This window comes from Aphelocoma coerulescens, chromosome 1A (genome assembly GCF_041296385.1).
Source record: "Aphelocoma coerulescens isolate FSJ_1873_10779 chromosome 1A, UR_Acoe_1.0, whole genome shotgun sequence".
NCBI lineage: Eukaryota > Metazoa > Chordata > Aves > Passeriformes > Corvidae > Aphelocoma > Aphelocoma coerulescens.
The window spans coordinates 28,100,496-28,117,848 of record NC_091014.1 but is presented as its reverse complement, the minus strand read 5'-3'; the positions used below and the strand labels follow the sequence as shown (position 1 = coordinate 28,117,848).

The following is a 17,353-nucleotide window of genomic DNA, read 5'->3' as shown; positions in this document are numbered from 1 at the left end:
AGCAAGGTTTTTATTCTAAGAAAGGTAATAAAATAAGGCATGTGTCCAAATAAAGCTGCCTAAAGGTGTTAAAGGTTTTCTGAGGGTTTACAGGTGTTCCCATTTCCAGTAGCATTTTAAGTGCAAAGGTAAAACCAGTAGATTTGCACAATGTTATTGGCAAACAAATGATTTATTGATTTAACATGATCTGGGACAAATAATTGTATAAATCTTGGCCACAGAAAAACTCTATGTAGAAAATCCCACAAATTACAGTCTGGGAATAGACAGATCAAAAAGGAGAGGTAGATTCTGTCCTTGATGGCCTTTTTGAAGACTTCATTCTGATTAATTTGAATTATCAAAGGAAACTTCAAACTCTTCCTCAGCTTTAAATTCTGGGGTTTAGCTCAATAAAAAAAGAATGCATGAATGCCATTGCAACATTTTGACAGCTTTCTCAGAGCTCCTGTACCCAAGACTTTTGTCAGAAATGCCCTCAAGTGTATAAAGTAGGGATATTTTCTTCTTCAAATGGAACATAAACACTTAAATGCAAATGACATTTAACTGTCATAGGAAAGCTAGCTTGGAATTTCTTTACAGGGTAGATGGTAGAACCTCAAGTATTTCCTCAAAAGGCTAAATTAATCTTATAAGCACCTAGCCTAACTTCCATATAAAGACAACAGATTTCAGAAATAATGTCTCCAGTTCTTACCTTAGCAAGCCCACGGCTGCCCTTTTCTATTAACAATTCACAGGGCATGTTAGCATCCATTTGCACACTACAGTGTTATATTGCAAAGGTAAACCATCTTGCACAAAAAATTTTAAAATTACATTTTTACCAACAGGATGGTTAGCTAGAATATAATGGAGTGCGCAAAATACACAATTTTGCGATTTTAAGTGCTTTATATTGCTTCTAGTGCAAATAACAGACAAAAGGTTCCAAGGAAACACATTTTCTCCTTTATGAAGTGTAGCATTTCATGCACACAGAATTGTATTAGGAATTTAGCTACTTGCATTCCAATTATGCATCTTTTTTCAAAGGAAACAGATGTTTAACGGGTACCTGAACAAAATGTTAAAAACCAAATCCCCACCAACATAAGAACCTAGGTAACAATTGTGAAGAACTTGTAAATACATTCTTTGAAGGCAATAAAATCATGCATATATATTCTATAATTCATTATTTGAAATAGTGTTATGAGTTTTTATTTTTTTAGTAGATAAACAAGGAAAATCAATACTCCCAACAAGTAGAACAAATTTTTGGAAAAGGTTTATAAAAACATAACCCAACTCCAAGATAGAAATATGAACCAGCTATTGTTATTATGTAGCCTTAGCTGATGCAGCCTTAGCTAGGAATTTCTGGGTTTAAACTGGGTGCCACTTGAATCACGTACAGCAATAGTGTGTCCAGCAGGACCAGGGTAGTGATTGTTCCCCTCTCCTTGGCATTGGTGAGGCCACACCTCAAATACTGTGCTCAGTTTTGGGCTCTTCACTACAGGAAGAAAACTGAGGTGCTGGAGTATGTCCAGAGAAGGGCAACAGAGTTTGTTAAGGGTCTGGAGCACAATTTTTATGAGGAGCAGCTGAGGGAGCTGGAGTTGTTTAATCTGGAGAAAAGGAAGCTGAGGGGAGACCTTATCACTCCCTACAACTACCTGAAAGGAGGTTGCAGGGAGGTGGGGTTCTGTCTCTACTCTCAAGTTACAAGCAATAAGAGGAAACTGCCTCCAGTTGTACCAGGTGAGCTTTAGATTGGATATTAGGAAAAAATTCTTCATGAAAAGGGTTGTCAAGCATGGAAAAGGCTGTCCAGAGAAGTGCTTGAGTCACTATCCCTGGATATATTTACAAGACCCGCTTGGCAGTGCTGGGTTAATGGCTGGACTCCATGATCTTAAAAGTCTTTTCCAACCTAAACAATTCTATGATTCTATAATTGCACTGACTTGAACAACAAGTCATAGTTTCTACTGAATGTAAGATTCCCCTGACAGTATCACCATGGCACATTTTTCATTCTTCTCTAAGAACAAATCTTTTAGCAACACTGAAGAGAACAACATGAATTTAACTCCATTACACCCTTATCTCTTCAGGGCCAAATGATCTTGGAACAACACTTTATGTGCAAAATTCTTTATATGTCTAATTTTTTGGCTTCAGCATTTTTTGAGAACAAAAAAGAATGCCTTAATTCATTGTATACTTAGTGAAGCATACATGAGCAGTATTCCTATTCTAAAGGTATTTTAAACAGCAGCCTTCAGTGACAACTAGTTCTTAAACACATCAAACTGGAATACACATAATCTCCTTGTCACAAAACAAAGATTAAAAATGACAGATTTATAACTTGTCCTAGAACTAGAGTAACTAAGCAATGCACTTGCTATTTAAATGTTAGTGATGTGAAGATAAAAAATACATTTCAAAGCAACACTGACACCTGAGAACCCTGTAGATAAAATACAAACATCGGAAAACTTTTCTGTGATTAATTATATGCCCAGGAGTTACCTAAGAGTTACGTACTTCATTCCGTTTTACCTTCTTTGTCAAGCTCATGTTTCTGCTCCTGCTATCATTCCTCCTCATTGTTTCCCAGTCACGGCTCCAGTCATTTCTCCACTGTAAGCCTATGCTTTCTTTTTGGCTAAAACTCATAGCTGTCTCTAGCAGGAATACACATTTAGTTTCCCATCTGACATTTCTTGCGCTGATTCACAGGAAAAAGATCTCATTGCAACAACTCTGAGTGTGGTAACGCTGTGAACTGCTGGGGTAGTCTCATGCAAACACAGTCACATTTCTTCGGGTATCTAGAAAAGCCTTTCAGTTACCACAGCTCTATTCCTAGAAATATTGTAAACTTATACTGAGCTACCGATTCCCTGCTGCATTTGATCTCTTGTAGCTTTTCATTTTACAAGTGTGAAAAAATTATGCTCCCAGATTAAGGGGCCTCTGCAGTTTCTCCCCTGCAAGGTAAACAATGACTCTAACAGGCTTCCTGCTCCACATCAAGGAATTTGTAAGCCAAAGCTTACTTTATGTGAAATGGGAAATCAAACAGACCCAGTACACGTTTCTTTAAATTTCTCAGTGTTTGACAGTAACCATGGAGAAAGGATATCATTAGAGTGCCAAGGGGCTGCTGAACCCAGGTAAATAGGCATGAGAAGACCCCAAAGCCCATATCACTGTTTCTAACCATCTCCATTGCCATATTTGTCGCAGAACTTGCATCTTGTCAGATGAGTTCATGCACTGGGCTCATCTACCTCATGTCTTTTCTGACCAAGCCTTATATGACCAGTGAGCCAGACTGACTTAGTGGCAACTGACAGGTATACTGAGGGGAAAAAAGTCCCACATAGGAGGTGAAAATAGTTCCCTAAACCGAAGGATGTTTTATGAAACTTACTTTAGATTGGTTGAATTAAAATTTAAAGTATTTGCCTCTGAATGAGCAACCTCACTGAACTTCAAAAATGTTAGATCTCACTTTGAGGTTGGTTTCTCTTTCAGTTGTTGTTGGACCACAAATCCCTGAGGACCCTTCCAGCCTAACTTACTGTATGATCTGATGAGTAACTTTCCTCCTTAAGATGACAGATTGTCTTTCCTCATGATATTGTTAGCAAATATCTGTCAACACATGGGCTTCAAGACCTCCATGCTTCAATCGGGGCATTCTAGTTTCAAGCACTCACATAAATTAATGTATAATTAAAAGTGTTTCCAGTGGAGTTGCAAAGTTTGGCATTGCTACCACAGAATACATCACACTGCATTCAGTAAAAATGCGATTAGGTTACATCACTCTTGTCTAGTTCATCAGAACATTCCAAGATAACGGCACAGGGAAAAACTTTCCCATCTCATTAGTTATTTTCATGGAATCCACACAAAAGTTCAAAGCTACAAAGCAGCTAGATGTGTTTATAATTTCTTGTATCAGTAATTTAATCTCTATAGGACATGAAAGGATTTTCACCTCCTTTGCTGTCACAACTGAAAAGGACACGTATCCTTTTCTCAGCTCCCAAGAATTACTGCATCAGGCACATGCAACTTTTCAAGGCTTGTTATAAGGAAATCCTAATCGGCATTTACAGAGAGGCTTACACTTGAGACTATTCAGAGCCTAATGGGAAAAGCAGAGCAAAACAGAATGTCTTCCAAACCCTTAAAAGTAAGTTATTCAGTCTTTCTTTTTATAGGAATGTTAAGAAAAACAAATTTGTAGTGCATTTCATCAATATTTAAGTATTATTTTTATCAGGTAATTCACTGGGGAGAATATTCATACATAACATGAGATCCAGGCTTTCTCCTCTGTAGGATTTGGTAAGAGGACATGAATACAGATCACACTTAAGAAAATCATTCACTACTCAGAAGGCTTTAGAGCCACTTCCACTTTCTCCATGGCACCATGAATATTTTCAGATCATATACAAAGTTGAATAATTGCTGCAGGACGTTGGAGAAGCCAAGCAATTAGCATGCTCATCTGGGACATGCAAGACTGACTGAAAATCCTTTTCCAAATCAGATCTCTGGTTCTACAGATACAAAAATAGAAATGTGCTATTCTCCTCATAAAACTGATGCAGTTAAGTGTGATGTATATGTAAGAATATTATTTTTTCCACTGCTTTTTGCATTTCAAAACAAAGTAATCAGCTTCTAATAAAAAAATATTATGCAAAAAATAGATTTTACAGCCAGCTCTGCTCCAGAAATTATTAAAGCCTGGTTTGTTTAATAATGGCATTCCACAAATACCATAAACTCAGTGTAAGAAATAACAATGCTACTGAATGCAGCAAAGGTTGTACAATTTGGCCTTTGCAATAACGGTTTGATCTCCTACAATAGGGAACCAGGTGTTTTCTAGTAATGTGATACCTCACACCAGCTGCAAAGACCAGTGGTGAATGGGAATTGCATCCACTACCTGCTACTCCACTCTCTGTTAGATTGGAAATTCATGCAGAAAACATATTCCAGTTCTCACTTCAGCAAAGGATACTAAATTTTCCATGAGAGTGTGTCTTTCCATTCCTGCACCACCAAGAACAGGAAAGAGGATGAACCTCTGTCCCCTGCTCCTTTCTGGGCTTTATTAAGAAGCAACAGTCATTTGCCTTTATTTGATCCTTTTTAGACACAAGCTGAGAAAAAGATGCAAGAGGACTCTGTACTTAAGAACCATCATGAGTTGAAGCAGAAAAAGTAGGTGTTTGGGAGTGGGGGGTTGAGTGGCAAATACAAATGCTATAGTCTGTCACTATGCATTTTAATGCAGGACACTCAAAGTACATTTTGAGTTCCTTTTTAGATTGCCCCAAAAACGGAAAGATTTTTTTTTCCTGAAGAATATTATGAACTATCTGATAAACTATTTTAGCAGGGGGACACAACAATTTGTGTAAACTAAAGACTTTGTAAAATCTCCTGACTTGAAAGAAACTGTAGGGGAATACGAAGAGGGAACAGGCCTAGAGAGTAAACAACAGTCTGAAGCATCTTTGCTGTTTGTTATTTTTACCATGCTTCCTTTCTAAGTCTTTTTAAAGTGTTCAAGGTGATTTGAAAAGGACAAGTGTGACATAAACCAAAAAATCAAGTTTTCCTACATCTGGCTCATACCTACAACAGTTCCTAATGGAGAGAAAAGACCTCTCTCTCTCCTATAATGCAAGGTGTTATCCTTTTTTGACAACAACAAGGTGATAGCCGAAGCTAATGAGGCTTCAGAACCAGCCACTCAACACTATCACAGAAAAAGAGAGCAAATGAAAAATAAGAAGTAGTGTAACAACAATATTTTCCATGAGGTGTCAGCAGAAGTATCTGAACATATTGCTAAAACCTTGCAAGTGCTTTGTAAGGCTGCTAAGGAGTCACAGGAGAATGAATTTCATGTGTGTGATATAAACAGCCTTCCATAGTTTATCTTTCAGTTGCTCGGTACTCTAAGTAGCATTACTGCTCACTTCCTCCTTCTCTCTCCAACCTTCACATCCACTACTGGAATTCTGTGCTAATCTTCCCTCTTTGCCTCCCTTACTCTGACAAACCTTTTCAAAATGTAACTAATCTTCCATTTGCTACCTTTAGTTTCCAGCCCCCGCAACCCCTGCAAAACAATTCATGTGCAATGTCTTTCATGTTGAATATTCACATAATTAAGAGTATTCAAGTTTATCCAATGTCTCCTAAGAACTGCACATTTAACTATGACATTTCATGAGAGAAAAATAAGATTAGGAATGTATCACAGAGTAAGCACATATTGCATGGACAGTCAGAACAACCAAGAATAAGTTTCTTCTTGATGAATATGATTAACATATTTAAGAAGCATGTTAATGTTTAAACATTAAACTTACTCAGTAATGTACCCTTCTATTTGCAGTACATGATTTTTATATTTCTTGTCCAATAAGATCTGTGATATTCTAAACCTTAAATATATATACATATGGCTATGTTACATGAGAAAATAATAGAATTAGAAATGGTTAAATATATAACTTCAGTCTTGATAAATAACATGAGGTTTTATGTGCTTCTTGGTTGTCCACTAAAGATTGTTAAACATACATTTTCAAAATAAACATTATGCTTGAAATCAAGTTAAAGAAGCCTGCAATATATAATTAGGTAAAGAAGCATGAGGCCTACTACATGAAAGCAATTACAAATACAATATACTGGAACCTTCAAAATGAGATTTTTCTATAGTCATATTTCAACTAATCAACATTTCACAGGGAAAACCAACATTTGAATATAGGGACAATAGACTCATAAGCCTCCATTTCAGGTTTCATTTCAAGTTTGACTCCATCTTTGAATTACAGAATTCAGAAAAAGTTAGCAAGTTGATATTAAAAAAGAAAACAAAAAATGCAAATTCAACATCTTCTATGAGTCAAACCACCATCTCATAATAACAAAGCTCAGTTGTGCTTTGTTTCCTTAAGTCTCACACACAAATTTATTTCAGTGACAGTTCCAGTAACATACAGCTGACTGTGGAGGACTACTGGCAAGTTCTTAAATTACAACTCTGCATCTTGCTCAGCTGGAATTCAAAGCTACCAGTAAGAATGCAGACTGCACGTTCATTTTTTTCTGAAGTGTAGTATATACTTGTTCTGGCTTCAGCCACGAGGGGGTGAAGTCTGGAGCCCTGTGGGCGTGTCTAGGTTGCTATTCTATACCAGCTACATCATCGATGCTGTGGAACCAAGGAACTCTGGCTTCCAGGAAGGAGTGGTGTGGCTTCAGGTCAAGAAAAAGCCTGGAGGGAAGGGCAAACTCATCCACCATTGCTGACTGTTGCCCATTCACATTTTGCATGTGAATCACCCTCTTCTGTACACTTTTGTTATTAATGTTGCTGCTGTTTCTTTTTCTTATCTCATTGCTCTCTACAGTAAGTTGTCATCCCAGGATCTCTGCCTTTCTGTATATCCCACCTGTGGGGGGGAGTAGAGTGGCTTGTGGTTTTCTTTTTAGTGTGAGTACTAAATTGGGGAATACCGTTCCTAAAACACAACAGTAATGTGAATGGCAAATTTTATATTCCTGATGAAAATGTGAAGCAGAAATGTCAAGCAATACAGATTAATAATTTGATCAGCTCCAGAACTGAACTCCTCAGAATAAAAGTTTACATTAAATAGTTCCTTGAAGAAAATTCACTTTTTATTTTTAAATGTGCACATGAACAGCAGCATTGTACATTTTCATCTGACTGTTTTTCTCTATGTGCAAAAATGTTTCTTTCATAGATGTTAGTCCTTCTATAATAGAGCTACTTCATTTGCAAACTAAGAAACCCCTAAGAATGCAAACAGAAAGCTGGCAAATTACTCACCTGCATTGGAGCCTGTCAAGTTGTAACGCGCATTCAGCTTTTTAATGATATTTTCATGGATCTGATACCAGTCACTCTCTGTGTTGCACCTAGGATAATGATAACTTTTTAAATTCTGAAATGGGAACACAAGTTTATCAGACCAACTTCACAACATATCCCTAAATAAATCCTCTTTAGCTCATGAAACAAATAACACAATAGGAGCTAAAGCCCCATGAAACTGCCTGTCTCAATGGAAAGAGTGCCCTTACCATTTGAGAAAGGCACCATGAAATAACTGTTTCGCGTGGCAAAGGATGGGAGAAAGATAGGAACAATTATGCTGAGGAATTCAGCCATGACCAAGTTCATTTCTGTATAGATCTATCCTTCAGGACTAACCCACACAGAAATCTATCTTGTGACACTCCAAAGGAGACACAGGACCCAGAGCTGGTCTTAGCAGACAAAAGAATCTGTGCTATACACTTCAAAGTTACTTTGAAAGTTTGTGATCTTCAGGAGGTAGTCAGTGAAAGAGTAAATTACATTTCAGTATACTTTTAGAAAATACCTGGTTTTCCATAAGGAAAATGTTCAAATGATCACTTTTCAAAAGTTTAGACTTGAGTTAGCCTTAGCATTAAATCTGGTTTCTAGTGATAATTCTTCTTTCATGTTTTTGTTATTTTAAAACAAACAGGTAAAATTAAAAAAAAAAAACCAAAATATAATAGGCAGACAAACCTAACAATTTGTTAATCAATAGTGAACACTTATGTGACTTTAATGTTCTGGGAGTCTAAGTAAGAGCCAGCCCACCTGTCCACTGTTACATTAAACTGTTTTTCTGCAGCACTGATTTCAGCAGTTCTAATTCAAGATAGATGGAAACAGAGGAAAGACATCCATGACTTCAAGATTTGAGTGTTATCCCTGGGAGGGGCAGAACTTTCTCATGCACATGGTGTGTCCCAGGTATAGGTACTTAGAATAGACCACTCCACAAAACAGTTCCTACTGTAATATCCAAGATCAGCAGGAAATTACATACATTGAGTTGGTACTAGAAAATTGAACTTTCTTCCAATTGCTATCAGCCAAAATACACTATTTAATCAAGCATTCATTTTTAAATCTACTTTTGATTTTTCATTCTCCAGCACTAACTGCCTTTTATATTTTTGTTATTCCCATTATATAGTTGCTTCATTTCACAAAAAGATACTCTGCCTGCTTTTTTTCTGTAGTTACAAAGTATTTCCACGAGATGCCTAGGCAGCACAAGGCACTTAAATAAGTCCTAAAAGCACTTTATGTTACCATAACAAGAGAGTTCCAGAATAATGTTAAAAATGACAAAACATACACCAGTACCCAAAAAGATGCAGCCTTTATCTTTAATATCATCCCACTTTATAAACACACCTGTAGAACTAGCCAAAATTTCCACATTATGATAAAAAAAAAAAACCAAAAAACCAAAAAAACCAGCTACTGCGCATTTTTGAACAGAAAGGACGTAGAGCTATTTACTCACACTGCACTTAACCCCACTGATTCTGATGCAAAATGACTCTAAGGTACTTTCAAAAATTAAGAAAAAAAACATTTCTTACATGTAGACTTTTAAGACGAGGTCATCCTTTGAATCTCCTGCCAGCAAATCTGCAATACTGAGGACTGCACAGCCAAAGGGCCGTCTATACTGTACATTGCAGGCATTTTTCTTTTCTCCAGCTCCCATTCGTCCTGCCAAACAAAACACATATTTGATGCATAATCCATGGAACTGCTCTCCAAACCACAGAAGGGAGGTAGCAAGCAATCCAGCTCAGACAATGACAAGTATACTCTCATTGGGAACCTGATCCATCTTTATACCACACTCAGATAACAAATGGTACAGCAAGCCCACTCAATATGTGGTGATCTTGAAAGGTCTCAGACCAGAGCTTCTCCTCATCCTCACATGACCCCCACTCAACAAACACCCACTTTGTAATACCCAGTCATAGAAACCTCATGACACTATCAAATTAGAGTTCAGACATGACAGTGTTCAACATTCACAGTCTCGCAAGAATTATTTTACTGTGCCTGTTGCTACCCATCATTTACGTGAGAGGTGTTGTGATTGAGCCATTACAATTTAGTAATCAAATGCTGTTTCCTTATAGGCAACTGGAAAGCAAGGAGATAACTGACCAGTTGCAGAAGAATGAAGAAGAAGAGATGAAACAAAGGGAGAAAAGATGACAAAGAGCAGAAGAACAATTTATGGTAAGGAAAGAAAGAAGGCAGTCAAGGGAAAGAGATTTGAAACAAGATGTTTTTTCTAGGCCTTTTCTATTTGATTTAAATACAATTCATCAATCTTCTCGCTGTGTTCCTGGCATTTGAAACTGCCCTCTTTCTATCCATTTTATTCAATTGTGCACTAGCAGCTATGTATCTTTCCCACCAAGTCTTAATTTCTGACAAAAAAAACCCTATGGCTGCAGCTGCTGCAGGGCAATGTCTCCCACAAATATCCCTATGCATCACAGCAGCTTGTAGAGTAATTGTTCATTTTCACACCATAAAGCAGATGAATGTTATTTTAACTGTTTAATATTTCAGTGGTTCATGTATAAACTTGACTGTGAATATATTTAAAAATTATACAACTGGAAAAATCATACTCTTTAATATTCTTTAAAACATTTATTCTTCTAACGGTACTTACAATCAGATTTTACCGTATCTTTTCTAAAACCTTGCCAATAAAAACGAAACACTGTATTTTGATGAAATATCAAATCAGCATAAAAATGCAAGGAAAATTATTTCTCAAAGTCATAAAATAAAGCTTACTTTGTAAGAAGTTGTTTCTAAACTCAGCACAAGTTACAGCAACTATACTTCAAACCAAAATGTCTTTCAAAAATAGGAAGAAAAGTTATATTTAGCACTGCACTGATGCAACTAGAAGCAATTTACAAAGAAAACAATATATCTAAGATATCAGAAGCAGACCCAAAGATTATTGTTTCACATCAGTACAGCCCAGAGGATAACTTCTTAAAATAAGTACCTAACACAAATGTACACTCTTCTTCTCCACTTTTTTCCTAGAGGACTTGGTATCTGTCTGCAACATCAGAAATTAAAATTTTTATGAAATATTGTCCATTTTTTCCCTCTCGCCCTTTCTAAAGCAGTCAGGGAGAAGACAAAATTCATCTGAACAATTTCATATATGCATCAGGTATTATATACAAATTAGGTACACTAAATGTCCAGGCAAGTTTTTCTTTGTTCAAAGGATGCTTGAAATTACACTTTAGAACAAGAATGGACTCCCCAATGACAACTCCATCATCTTAGCACAGTTCATATTTGACACTTTCATTTTGTTTTGTGATAGTAACAAAGTATACTGCATCTAAACTCAGTTAGCAGTATACTTGATAAATAACATAAAACAATGCTGAGAAAGCCAAAGCAATTTTTCCAACAAAACCCAGGCATTTTCTTTTCCAAAAATTTATTCAGAAGTCTAGCTATTATAAAAAACCCAAAAGCTAGCTCCAAGCAGTTTTCTTTTATTTACTGTCACATGTCTAACAAATATAAGATTATACCTACCTATTCGGATGATGTGCACAGTGATATAGATGTCCTTCCTGAGTTCACTGCTACCCAAATCCTGCACAAGATCAGAACCTCATTATTTATGACTCCTGATTAAAACGTGACATTTAAAGAGATCTGTACACACTGCTTTCGCTGCCAGTGGAAGTGATAAATGAACAGTGAGTTCATTTATACAGCATTAACAAATCCCTTCAACACTTTAAATTGGCAGTCATGCACTCAAAATGAGTGTCCTAAAATATCATGGTTAGAATTTCCTGTAATGTAGCAAAATCAGTGGGAGGGCACAAGAGACTTGTTGTGTGCCTTGAAAAGCAGTGATGCATTTGTGCAATTCCAAATATTCTGGAAGTACAGCAAGTGCTGCACAAACAATCGTTTGGGTGTAAAAAGTACAAGGAGGAAACGTAACTGGTCCTTGTTGCAGAGAGAACGACCGGTACATATGCCTATGTGGAAGTCCAAGGAGTGTCCACATGCTGCCAGAAAACTTTCAAGTTGGGATTTCACCCTTCAGCCCCTCAAACCAGCCTCTCGAGTTGATGTTCATAGCAATGTACAAGCTTAGGGAGCAGTTCTGAGTTAACCACAGAATAACAATTTAATCCAACTTCTATTTTCAACATCCAGCACAAAAAAAGATTGAGACTAGGAAGAACTCACCACAAAAAGAGAACAGTGTCTTTCAGGCTTTTCTGGACATTTTGGCAAGCCATTTCTATTCAGTCTTAAAAAAAATCTTTCACTGTAAGGAAACAAATATGACAGATATGTTAAACAACACTGCAGCAAAAGCAGATCTCATTTTGATCTTATTTCCAGATGCAACCTTCTTCAACATAGAAATTGTTTCATTCGTTTGTTTCTGAAAGTCTCAATAAAAAAAGGGAGACACTAGTGAAGGGCAGTGATTAACTTAATCACCTAACAAAATTACTAAATCGCAATACAAAATAGAAGACTGACTGTCATTTGGAAGAATGATATTGTACATCCTAGTACACAGAAACACAAGCAATAAAATCCATTTATCCTAAAACTAAAATTAGATGTGTAGTAAGTTGGTATTGATTCTTGTTAAACAAATGTCAACATCGCCATGCTTGTATTCAACCAATATTCCTTTTAATATGTAGGATGATGATTGTAGGAGACATTTTTCTTACGCAACTCTATTAAAAACTCTCACTACAGTACACTGATTTTAGCAGTTTTGTAAGAGTCTTGAAAGTTCCAGCAGGGAAAATTTCATTTTTGAAATCCTGTTTTGCAATCGACAGTGAGGTGTTAAATGCTGCAGCTGATATAAGTACTAATACTGCTAGTAGGGAGATGCAGAGAATCCTTATTTCCAAATAGAAGAGGGCACAAGACCCCACTGGAAGAGAAATTACTTTTCGAAATATTTCCATTAGATAGTAGGATTTATGGATAATCTCTAAGCAAACCTGGCAATTCATGCACAGCAATATGATGAAAAAGCAAATTTTCCATGCTTTGGATAATTTTCTCTAAGACAAGAAGCCTCACAAGAAATGTAACAATCACATTTCTGTAGTGATAAATGTGGAAGATGGGAAAGGCAAGTAAGTGTTATATACATTTCCCCTCACCCTCTCACCTCCAGCCCCATCTGGCCAGACACATCTGGATGTCCTGTAATGGTCAAATCAGAAATAAAATTTCCTAAGTACAACTAGGTTTTTTTCTCAGCTGTATCCACATCTTCTCCTTGTTCCAGAAGCTAAACATGGTTTACCACTGCTCTGTATCAAGCACAACTTTTCAAAATCTAGCTGGAAAATCACTAGGAATATGTTGGAGAAGATCCAGCTCAATAGAGACTAATTAAATCTTTATTGCACCAGCATTTGCCTTGTAGAAAATGTGCATCGATCATTCACAGAATCAGTCATTCACGTGGAAAGGGACCTCAAAGGGCCTCTCTGTCCAAACTCCTGCTCAAAGCAGAGTCGGCTGTAAGGTCAGATCAGCTTGCTGAGAGCTTCAGCCAGGCGAGTCATGAAAACCTTCAGCTATGGAAACCACAAAGGCTCTCTGAAAAACCCATTCCAGTGTCTGACTGTCATCAATTTTTTGTTTACATCCAGATGCACATTCTCTTGTTTCAATGTATATCCCTTGTCTCTCATTGTCCCACCATGCACTGTTGATGTTATTGATCTTCTGTAGGTAAATGGGGACAAACTTTTTACCACGGACTGTTGCCACAGAACAAGGGGTAAAGATTATAAACTAAAAGAGGATTGATTCAGATTAGAAATAAGAAAGAATTTTTTTACAATGGCAGTGGTAAAACACTGTAACAGGTTTTCCAGTGAGGTAATAGATGCCCCACCCATGGAAATATTCAGATTGTGCAGGGCTCTGACCAGCAAGACTCCAAGACTCTATGATCTTGGAGGACTTTTCCAACCTTAATGATTCTGTAATGATGTCCCAGCTCATCGCATGGGGGATGAACTAGGAAAGTCCCTTCTGACTCAAAACATTCTATGCATCTGTGATTATTCTGTGATTTAGCTCCCCTCAAAACTGCTGCTCCTCCAGTCTGAACAAGCCCCACAGCCTCAACCTCATGTTCCAGGGCAGGAGCTCCTGTCCACAAAGAATGTGAGGCCTTCTGCTGAACTCACTTCAGCTCATTAATATTGGTCTTGTACTGAAGGACCCAAAACTGGCACGGTCTAACCAATGCTGAGCAGGGATGATCACTTCCCATAAGTAACGGGCTAAGCTCTTTTTGACACAACCCAGGATACTGTCACACTCAGAAGCACATTTCTTAAGAGCTGTCTGGAGAATGCTTTATGTTTCTATGTGCCAGCTATCCAGGCTGAACCTGTAAATACTTAAAACTTTCTTACTGTGATTCTTTGAAAACTTTTGTGCAATCTTCAGCTGTACAGCTTTTTTATCAGACGCCTTAAAAGGCAGAACCTAAGAAACAATAGAGCTAAGCTCATGCATCAAAGTACATGAAAATGTTATTTCCTGAGCAAAATGCTATTTTTCTCATTCATGTTTCATGATACAGCAAACTTCTGCAGCTTAGGTCTCCATGAGAGCATTAAAATTGAGTTTTAAAGACTGTTTATGTAAGAGTATTTTTGCAGAGAAACAAGTTGGTATTTTGCTGTTGATTTACAACTGGTTTCAAAATAATTATGCCCTTTCATTTAGAATTTAGCTCATTTGCAATATTGGAAAATACAGTAAAAAAAAAAGTGCAGAGCTTTGTTTATAAGTCTCACACAAAGTTACTGTACATTGAACAAGAATTATTAATTATATTGCCAAAGTAGATAAAGTTTTAGGAGCCCATTATGTGTGGCACCATGCCAAATCAAATACAAATGAAAAAGTCTTTGTTTCAGCACTAATACAGCCTCTGTGCACTGAAGCCTGCAGTGCATTGGTACGCATCAATAAAAATTTGGCCAGTAAAGGTGATTCTGAATTTCACCGCTTTATCTTCAGTCTGTACAACAATTTAAAAGTAATACATATATATACACATCACATTTCACCATGTGTTTGCCTTTAAAACAAATGCTAGATATGTTGGTTCAAAGAAAAATACTATTCATAAACTTCATTGTTTACCTGTTAACTGGGAAATATATTTAACTGGGAGTGTACTCTGTATTTAATTAAGTTTACATTCCACACAAACAAAGGCACATCTTTTGAAAGCTTCCTATTCACTGTCCACTACAATATGAAATTTTCAAGCTCTGCTTATACTCACAGATCATGAGATTATGATTCACAACACAACTAAAAGCCAAGACTTTTGTGATGCCACAAAGAAATATACTGATTGCAACCGACATGTAATGGTTATGCAGATCTACTTCCCTCATTTGAATTTGAAATTTTGTTTCACTGAAGCAGAGGACCCGGTGCCAATAAAAAAAGCAAACCAAAACCAACAAATAAAAATAAAACAACCAACCCCCCACCAAAAAAAAAAAACAAAACAGAAAACAAACAAACAAAAAAACCCCAACTTAATCCTTGTTTGGTGCTTTATGATACCTTTTTTTCACTAGAAACATATGACAGTAACAGTTACAGCTCAGATAAAAATGGTTATCTTTGAACATTTCCAGGGAGCAAATGCAAGCAGTTAGACTTGTAAGATTACAAGACAAAAATGGCAATGTTATATCTACGTACATAGAGCATGGGCATTTATATACCATTTCAAAGGATTTCGGTGGAGACAAACAGGTTAGAAAAAGTGCTAAGGAAAGTCAACAGCCTTCATAAAACAAAATAAAGACAGACTTCCCAAGATCTGAAAGCTTGGCTTCAAAGAGCAGTAAAAATCTCAAGAGGGTTAAATCTAGAGCTGGTATCTTACTGCACAGCAGTTTTCTCATCAGTCAGCTACACATACATAGATACAGCAAGTACACACAGCAACACAGAAATACCTCTTCTTTGTATTAGGACGATTTGATTTTAGTTTAGACTACAACACATTTTTTATGAGCACCAATCTCACCACTTAAACATGCTGTACACATTTAAACTCATCTGTCTTCCCACTGAAAATAAGGAAAGAACTAATGCTGGAGAGAATAATTTAAGAAGGTCAGCAAGGGATTTTTGTACTGTAACTTCTTATGTATTAGCAGAGTAACAATGTGTTCCAAATCGGCAGGCTTAACAGATGCATTTTAAAGAAACATGGCTGAAAACTGTTCTATTTTCATGTGACCTCTATTTCCTTGGTATTAGCAGGAAAATATTACCAGTCACATGATACCAGTCTAGACAGATTGCCTGCTGTATGATTTATAAACACACTATCGAAAAAAAAAAAAAAATCCAGCCAGATTTATACCACATGGCATATTCTTGTGGCAAAACTATGACATCAAACAGTCATAGCTCTCAGTACAGCTCCACTTTCAGACATCTTTATAAATGCTCTCTAGTTGAAAATAGTTTACAGTGATTTCCAAAGTAAATAATGAGAGGCAATGAGGGAATTCTGCCACATAATTCACCACCTCAAGTTTATTACATTCCAGAACACTGTTAATGGATGCTCATTAGGAACTTCAATTTGAATTTACTTCATTTAGAGTTTCATAAAACCCAGATCAGACATAAAACGTTACCCTCATACTTAGTGTTGAAATACAGAGGAATATTGTACAACATATCATAAGTTACTGAAAGATCATAAAGCCTAAAGTATATCCTTAATCAGCGAATAACAATGATAAATGTGGCAACATGACTTAGAAGTACCAGCTGATCCACAGCAAGTCAGCCCCTGTATTTCATCTTTTATGTACTTAAAAAACCATCCCCAAATTTCTAACTGTAAAATACAGGCAATAAGCAAAGGGGGACAGAAAAGGAAGAATGAGTACTATAAAGATAAGATGTCAGCCAATCTCAGATAAAAATCAAAGCAAAAATACTAACAAAAATAAATGAAACAATCTTATTATGGTACATCAAAGCTTATCTTTCTGTCCCCTAGCCCCATGGTGACAACATGAGAGAAGAAGAAGAAAAAAAATATTCAAGGAATGTTCATAGATTTATGCAGTGGAGCCCAATTTTCCTTGGCTAGCTGTACAGTTAACAAGAAAAAGAGAAAGCAGAAAAGGAGACTGGAGGAAAAGTAAAACAGACTTACATAGCTAAATCAAGCTCCTGCTCTCATCCTCTTTTACCTCTTTATTAACTGAAGACAGCAGTGAGAAATTGGTTTTTATTACGACAGTTTTTATGAACACACCCAACATTATTTTAGATATTTGCAGCTGTATTTTA

The 17,353-nt window shown here is 36.7% G+C and overlaps 1 protein-coding gene across 5 annotated transcripts in view; it reads right to left on the bottom strand.

Annotated features, from left to right (window-relative positions):
• Positions 1-17,353, bottom strand: part of DOCK4 (dedicator of cytokinesis 4) — a 230,487-nt gene that overhangs the window by 108,388 nt on the left and 104,746 nt on the right. For 4 of the 5 annotated variants that reach the window (XM_068997410.1, XM_068997418.1, XM_068997428.1 and 1 more), the window contains exons 9-12: positions 12,194-12,275; positions 11,522-11,582; positions 9,511-9,643; positions 7,910-7,998 (exon numbers count right to left, since the gene is read on the bottom strand). In XM_068997410.1, coding sequence (XP_068853511.1) covers positions 7,910-7,998; positions 9,511-9,643; positions 11,522-11,582; positions 12,194-12,275 — 365 coding nt within the window. Of the gene's footprint in view, positions 1-1,403; positions 1,489-7,909; positions 7,999-9,510; positions 9,644-11,521; positions 11,583-12,193; positions 12,276-17,353 lie in introns of those variants that run through there. The other variant, XM_068997447.1, reaches the window with a different exon arrangement.